Source organism: Urocitellus parryii, chromosome 3 (assembly GCF_045843805.1).
Source record: "Urocitellus parryii isolate mUroPar1 chromosome 3, mUroPar1.hap1, whole genome shotgun sequence".
Lineage (NCBI taxonomy): Eukaryota > Metazoa > Chordata > Mammalia > Rodentia > Sciuridae > Urocitellus > Urocitellus parryii.
The window spans coordinates 10690274-10698973 of NC_135533.1; the positions used below are offsets into that span (position 1 = coordinate 10690274).

Genomic DNA, 8700 nt, shown 5'->3' on the forward strand with positions numbered 1-8700 from the left:
AGAGAGATGGAGATAAATGCAGCCACTTTCAAACAATCATAAATGCCCTTCCTTGGATGCTGGGGTTGGAGAAAGGATTCCTTCCTTGTCAGGGCAGAGGTGATGAGTCCTCACCCTGGGGAGAGTCTCCAGCAGATCAGGTGTAGGGAGATAAAGTCCAGAAGGGAAGCACCAGACTCCGAATCAGAGACAGGCATAACTATGAGCTTTCTCTTACATTTCCCAGGCCTGGGAAGTGCTGGTAGGTAAACAGGGTACTCCTCAGATCCTCCTGCCCCATTGAGAGCAAGCCAAGGCTCTGTCCACAGCATCACAGGGTGGCAGGAGGGCCACCACCCAGCTGGGTGCTCAGCAGGTCTTTAGGAGTTCCTGCAAGAAGCTGGGAGGCAGACACATCACACACTTGATGGCCTCCTCAGCGTGGCCCACATTTTCCTCTATGTGGATTTATTTGGAAGCACTACACATCAGGGAACATTTCTAATGCCTCGTAGGGCCACTTCCTTACTCCAGCTTTTGAGGAAACAGGTGAATGTGAGGGAAGTGCTTCCCTTCATAAGTTCCTAGCTGTTAGCCTGACCTCTCCCCAAAAATTGTAGTATTAAATTTCAATAGTGAAAAATTTCAAACCTATAAAAACACTGAATAAACAGTACAACAAAGTCTGTATACCTTACACCGAGATTTACCAACCGTTAAAATTTTTTCTACATTTATATTTCATTCTTTTAAAGTATTTGTATACTTTTCCTTTATGAATCATTTGAGAATGACTTGAGGATGTAATCATACTAAAACCCCTGAAACTCTTCAGCCACCAACTCCTAAGAACAGGAGCTTCCTCCTACAGAACTACAGTACTTATACTCCCCAAAATACAATTAATACGATGGTTGTATACAGTCCCCATTCAGATTCTCCTGTGGTCCTGCTTGCTCTTGATAACTTTTTTTTTTAGAGAGAGAGAGAGAGAGAGAGAGAAAGAAAATTCTCTAATATTTATTTTTCAGTTTTCTGTGGACACAACATCTTTATTTTATTTTACGTGGTGCTGAGGATTGAACCCAGCGCCCCGCGCATGCCAGGCGAGCGTGTTACCGCTTGAGCCACATCCCCAGCCTCTTGATAACTTTTTGATATCTGCAATCTACACTCCATCGTTGTCTACAGTTGTCCTGTCTGCTTCATCTCTTTCAATTCACAAAAGCCCTCCCAGTGGTTTTGGTCTTCTGTGACAATGACAATTTCGAAGAGTCCAAGCAGCTAACTTGTTGACTACCCCACAATCTGCATTTGCCTGATCATTTCTCCATGATTAGACTCAGGAAAAATATTCTTGGCAAAAGTCTTTAAATAGGTGATGTTGTATCCTCTAGCACCATGTCAGGATGCACACAGTATCATATCATCCTTTCCTGGGTGGTGCTAACTAAGCTTGAGCATGTGGCTAAATGGAATTGATGAGATTCTCTGCTCCATTCTTTCTTTTGAATTAGAAGTACTTGGTGGAGTGGTGCTTGGATATTGTGAATATGCTACTCCCCCAACAGTGTCTCAGCCAGTGGTTTGACTGTCCTTGGTGGGTCTTACCTGACCCAGTGACCACAGGGGTGGCTGCACCATGTGCCTGTGTCCCTACTCCCATCATTTCCCATGAGGAGCTGGCTCTTTCTTCTGTAAATCCGACTGCCTCTGGGGATTCTTCCAATTATTCACATAGTGCAGTGCATTTCCCTCAGTGTTCTTTTCTATTTCCCCAGCGCCTGGGTCCCTTCCCCCTGCCTAAATAATTTCTTGAGCACTCTCTCCTTTTATGGAACAAGGTGTTTCAGGCTCACCCTCCACTTTGCTTGCCCTAGACTAGGAGTCTGAATAATCAGATTATAATGCAAAGTGTGTTCTAGGGAAGCAGTCAAGTCGTTTGTAAATAGAAAAGAGAATTATTAATCTGGTCTGTGGCAGGTGGAACATCAAAGAGCAATACCAGCTAGAAAGTGACATTAGAGTTTAGACTAGAAGGATACAACATGCAAAGAAAAGACTGTTGTTGTTGTTTTCCCAGAAAGTGAGAGGGACACATAAAATGTTTCATGGAAATAGGAAGTCCCTGATCTATGCAAGGACTAGCAAGTAGCATGGGTAGCTAACAGGTAGGCAGGAAGTAGCCAGATTATCATGCCCTGCCAAGATGTGTGGTTGTGGTTGGCGCAAGGGAAGCAGTCTGCTTTCTTTTGCTTTAAATATTACCTTTTGGGCAATTAGAGGCCATCAGTTTTAGTTTGTTATTGTTGTTGTTGTTTGTTTGTTTGTTTTTCACATGGGAATGACATAATCAGATCTGGAGTCTGGAGAATTAAGAAGAGGTAAAAAATCAGAGAAAGGAGTAGAACTGGAAGATTATGTGCCACACGTGGAGGAGGCAGGGGTCTACTCATTACACACTTTACAGAAAGCACTATAGATTCTCCTGGCAATTTTAAGTTAGTTTGTTTAGGGCTTACATTTTTAGCTGTCTTTTCTGCAGAGTCTGCCAGGTACTTCTTAGCCCTCCCCTTGAAGGCACTGGACTCAGTCTTTCTCACAAGTGAGCATGTGTTGACCATCCAAGTGTCTCTTGATCCTTTGAATTTGATATTCTCTGAGCCTACTGTTTCCTTTGTAACCTGATGACTCGGGTTGATTATGAGTGTGTATCTACATGTGACACGAAATCAGTACCCATAGAGTCAAACCAAAAAGTGATGTTCCTCTGGAAAAACTGATAGCTGAATTACAAGCACAGGTTCTGCTTCAACAACCCAGATCTGCACCATTCAGTCAGTACAGTATCCACAAGCTACACGTGGCTCCCAACACTTAAAATGTGACTTGTCTAAATCGAGATATGCAGTAAATATAAAAATTGATATGTGTCATCAGTGGATTTCACAGTGTAGACAAGGAATAAAAAATATATCATTAATAATTTTATATTTATGAAGATGATAATAACTTAGATATATTAGGTTAAATAAAATCTTTAGCTTTTTAACTTCTTCTGTTTTTTAATGTGTTCACCAGAAATGTTTACTAGATGTGTGGATCACATATTTATATTTGACCGTGCTGGTATAGACAGACAACTGAAAGTATTTCTTACTTTGAAAGATGGTTTCAAACTTGTATTTCTTAAGATTCTAATATAAACATAAACACCAGAAACCATGTATTCAATAGCTCGACACTAGGACTGCTTTGACTTTCCGCCTGTAAGAATGAAAAGGCAATATATCGATGTCACTTTTGAAAAATTTCAAGAGCAATGCTAAATGTAAACACGACTTTACAAGGAATAACTTTAATAAAAACCACTTCCAGAGTTCATATTTTATAGCATAAATTGGCAATTTTTAGAATAGAATATTTTGCCACAGGTACATAAATATAAAGCATTTTTTAAATCTGTATGCCAAAAATTGTAAATTATGAAGACCAATAATAGTGAACTTATGGTAGAGACAGTATGGTTTGCATTTCTTTTTAGTGAATAAAATCTAAGTCATATTTTCTTCATGTGTAGCAATTCTCCAAACAGGACAAGAATCTTCAGGGAGGAAATAAGGACTATAAGGGTACGGTGGCTCCATCACATCTTAAAGCCAGTGATGTCCAGTATGTCTAGTCGAGCCCCTAGAACTGAACCTCACATTCCAGCAGGGTCGGAAACCCCAAGAGTCCTTGTAACGGAATGGCTACCCTGGTGGCCATCACAGAGTCAAACTTTAATAACTACAGTCATAGTCACCCCTCAGTGTCCAGGCAGGACCAGCCCCAGAACCCCCCATAGATACCAACATCTGGATGCTCAGCCCTTCCTATAAAAATGGCATAGTATTTGCACATAACCTAAGTACATCCTCCTGACACTTTAAATCTAGATTACTTATAATACCTATCACATTGTAAACACTACTTAGTAGCACTACTTAGTAGTTTTAAACTGTACTGTCAAGGAGTGAGGACAAGAAAACAAGGCTGTGTGTGTTCAGTACAGACACAGTTTTTCTTTTCTGAGTATTTTTGCGCCATGGTTGGTTAAATTCACAGAGTAGAAGCCATGGATTATGGCGGACCAGCTCTCTGTAAACAAATGAATGCATACACATACACAGGCCAAGGTGGCACCGAAATGATTTTACAAAGTCATTCCACAGAAGCTGGCCCACCAGAATTGACAATTAACCTCATCTCACCTCACAGCCAGCTATAAATTAATCACTTGAACAAGGCATTTGCTAATTATTCAAATCATGATCTCTCTCTCCCCCTCTCTCCCTCTCTCTTAAGAGAAACCTGGTCTATTTTATGGACAGAATAACAATCATAGAAAGCAAGGCAGATGAGAATTTCTTAAATACTTACTGCATGTTAGAATTTGGACCAAATGGTCCACACAACTTCTCTGTGAAGGAGATGATATTATTCACATTTTACAGTTGGGAACACTGAGGCCAGAGTTTAAGTAACTGAGCCCACAGAGTTCACAAATGGGGGAGCCCCAGTTTGCACCTAGGACTGCCTTATTCACCCCATCATGATGGGGTACTTGTTGCTTTCTCTGTAAAAATTCTGGAGCAGAATAGTCACTTAGGTGCAAAGAAAAAAAAATGCTTTGCTCTTGGAATCAATGCTGGAGGCATCAGAGACCTCCAGAAGCAGTGGGCTCCTGTCACCAGTGCAGGAGAGTCACAGCCCACTGAGCAGCTTGCAGAGGTAAGGTGGGCAGGAAACCAGTGGCAAGTGGCCCCACTTACCCTGCAGCTGATGTGAACAGAGGTGAATAACTGATTCCCAAAAGTTTGCCAGCTTCTACTTCATAAGTCCTCAGTCTTTTTCCAGAGTTGAAGAAAAGCTGGTAAGACATCACCAAACACAGAGTAGCAAGTGGCTGATTCGCACCTTGCCACAGGGGAGGAACACAGGTTGAGATAATGGATTTAAAAATGTAAAATCGATGTCAGTCTTTCTCATATTCTTAAGTTCTACGATTTCTCTAAAATATCAAAACTCAAAAGTTAGGCTATGCCTCCATGTTCCCTAGTATATACCCCCTATTAAATTTCACGAGAACCAGTATTCATACTGTCAAGACTACAAGACAACCTGTCCTCAATACAACTGATGATCGTGGCTGGAAATGAATAGAGAAGACACAGTTTTCACATTCACACAGTGATAGCTGCTTATGTTGGTCACACATCCTATAGTTGCTTACCATCTTACACATGTATCTGTAAATCTTATTCTTGTCTTTTGTTAAAAAAAAAAGGATTTGATCTGAATAACTGGTTGTCTTGGAGCAACCGTGGTTAGCTAAACTCGACTCTGTGCAAACCTGACTCTAAATTTTCTATCAGTTCATCAAACAATGTTTTGGAAAAGTCCTCCGGGATAGAAATAAAGAAGTTACTTGTTTTCCCCTGTCTGCATGTAGCTATCTTTCTGCCATTTTCATGCACAGATTGATCATCCCTAATCCCAAAATCCCCAAATTTTTGAGCCTCAGCATGACAGTGCAAGTGGAAAATTACACACCTGACCACATGTGAGGGTAACAGTCAAAAATGCAGGCACGTTAAAAATATTATGTAGAATCACCTTCAGCCTATGTGTATATGGTATATATATTACATAAATGAATTTCATATTTGGATCCCAGGATATTTCATACACACACACACAAACACACACACACACACACACACACACTCCAAAATTTGAAACGCTTCTGGTCATAGGCATCTCATATAAGAAAAAAAAACAACTGTATTTTATTGACCCTCCAACATTTGGGGTAACGGCATCCAATCACAATTTCAAATATTTCTTTCACATTTTTTTTTCTTCTAAGAAAGACATGATGTTTTATCCAAAAATATGATTATTTGACTTGGAGATAATATATTCCAAAATAATTGGCGTGTGACATAGTAAATTGAAATTCATGATTTTGTGTTTCAGCTTATTCATCTTAATTTGATATTTTTACCATACTTTTCTAAAGCTGGAGATTATCAAATACAATTTTCTACCTTTAATTAGTTATAACTGTGTAATTGGTTTTAATGAAACTTTATTACAAAATAAAGTAAAAATACAGTTTATAAGCATGGCTAATAGTTGCCTTGCTTAACACCAAGAAATGTTTCCTGCAGGAAAATATTGCATGTTCTTATGTCCCAATATAGTCATTGCAGTCAGTTCTTTTCCCATTTGAGAACTAATTAGGATGCTACTGTGTATTAGAAAAACCAATATGTACAATGTCTGTAACTGTCCCCCAAAACCTAGAATCCATAAGTTTATCTTCAGAAAGAAATTATTATGCAACTACAAACTGGAGGAACATTTTATGCTTTTATCCTTTAAGCTCAGGTAAAAACTAGGATTTTGACCTTATTAGTTTGCAGAATCTTAGACTGTCAAATTCAGCTAGCTTATGTGTACAGGTCTTTCCTGAGGGACCTGCTAAAGCGTCCTCAATTGTACTTATGATCGATAAGTAGTATGAGATGTTCAAATTGCTCCCCAGCTCCTTCCCTTTTGGTTGTTGGGAAACTCTTGAAACCCTGGGCCTGGGATGGGTCTCAGGAAGTCACTTGGTGAGCACCAAGTTACCAGGCAAGATGACCACTCAGGAGAGTCAAGCCTTCTCTTTCCCACAGAGATGCCAAGTGGACTTTATCAAGAATCCCACCATGACAACCAGCACACTCTTTGTGCCAGAATGTCTATATATGCAAATATTGATGCATGCATCACCACCACTTAGGAACTTTGTATGGCCAGAATCCCAATACTGAAGAGGCAGGAGCTTCTTCCACTGAGTTACAAATTTGTGTCGTGTTTATGTGAGGTGCTACTATATAGCTTTATGTTTGTAGCAATAAAGACATTGACAGCCATAAAACAACTTGGACTTTAATAAATAAACCATGTGAACTGGTAATGCTGACTTTCTCTTATCCAGTAACACCATCTCTGAATTTTTAGATTGCCTGTTTGAAACTTCAAGGAAAGATGGCAGGCTCCCTCTAGTGGGAAGTGAGCTTTGAGATGGGATCTTTTCCCTTACACTGTAAATCCATGGTTAGGTTTTGTTTGAAGGAAAAGGGGCCTCTTCTGACACTGATGTTTTTATTCCTCTTCAAATTTTACCAAACAAAATATCAATTATCAAGGAATTTCATAAGACAGTCAGGAGTTCAAGGTCAGTGCTCCTATGTGAACAAAGAGAAGGGGGTGGTACCAATCTGTGCCTAGGCACTCACTTGCCAGAAATGCAAATCTGTATGTATGAAAGTTATATAACTTAACTGGTAGGGCTTTTAATTTGATAATTAAGAAGTTTAAAGGATGATATCATCTCTTTATTTTATTGCTGAGTTTAAATGACTTGCTCAATATCAAATTGAAAGTCTGCCTTGACCATGGAGTTCCTGTTAATTTTAAAGAACATAAGCCATATTCACTGTGCCCAAAAATCTCATGTTTTTCTTTATTTTTTTTAGGTAATCAGCTTTCTGTCACCTATATTTTATATTTGAAACTAAAATTGTATCCATATTACATTTAATAACATGTAAAATGTTAATTCTGAATCATCAAGAAAAAAAGAACTGTACCAAGGCAAGGGAGTAAATGACACATTAAAGATGTGGGTTCTTGTTTTACAATTGGTAAAGAAAAAAAAAAGAAAGAAAACAATTCAATGAAATTTATTATTAATATTGGTCTACATCCCAAAATGGTAAATAACCAATTCTAGGAAGAATAGTAGTAGCAAGTTATAGACATTTTTAGCTTTAAAACTCTACATCATTTATTTAACCTATTCCATTTCATATATATTTTATAAAAAGTGTGTGTTTCTTTGCTTTTTTGGTAACTATTGACAAAATCAGTCTACACTGGAAAAAGTTTTCCTCTCACTAATTTTTTTTCTCCCTCTTACAGCAAATGATGTGCTTGGTTTCGGAACACTGGTCAGTACTTCTAATACCTACGATGGGTCTGGTGTTGTGACTGTGGAGACCAGCCATCCACTCCTCTGGACCATGGCTATCAAAAACTAACCTGCTGACGGGCATCTACTGGTGTGCCTCTGCCTTACCTTATTGCCAATGGTTTATTGCTTTACATGAACAATTCAACCAGGTTTGCAGGAATCTAAACTTCTGCATGGAAGCCCACTTGTTTCAATGATGTGAGGGGCTGAGGACATAATTCTATGATAGAGCACTTTTCTAGCATGCACAGGGCCTTGGGTTTGACCCACCGCACCACAAAACATGAATAAAATAAACAAAGATGTTACTGTTTAGATAATCCAAGTGACACTATAAATGATAGATCTCAATTTTAATGTGGAAAAATTATGTGTTATGAAAGTAAATCAACTTTATTACATTGATTGGAAAGCTCATGTGGATCATTCCATTATAAAAAAAAAATCCGTACTGATTATTTAATCTTTCCATTTATCTTCAAATACTTCTTTTAATTTTGAAGCAGAAAAAACTTCTGTTGAAGTTCCTCTTAGAATCTAGGCCATCCTTAAATGCTTGACAATGAGGGCTGCCTCTGAATATCTCCTAATGTTAATTTTCTACATAATACAATGTTACCTTTTACCTGCAAAAAAGAAATTCTTCCAGATTG

The 8700-nt window shown here is 38.7% G+C and overlaps 1 protein-coding gene across 1 annotated transcript in view; it reads left to right on the plus strand.

The window, feature by feature from the left end:
- Tpk1 (thiamin pyrophosphokinase 1) overlaps positions 1 to 8485 on the plus strand; it is a 332659-nt gene extending 324174 nt beyond the window's left edge. The window contains exon 9 of the mRNA XM_077796672.1: positions 7996 to 8485. Within this exon, the coding sequence (XP_077652798.1) occupies positions 7996 to 8114 (119 nt within the window). The 3' untranslated portion in view covers positions 8115 to 8485. The remainder of the gene's footprint in view (positions 1 to 7995) is intronic.
- Positions 8486 to 8700: the final 215 nt, after the last annotated feature.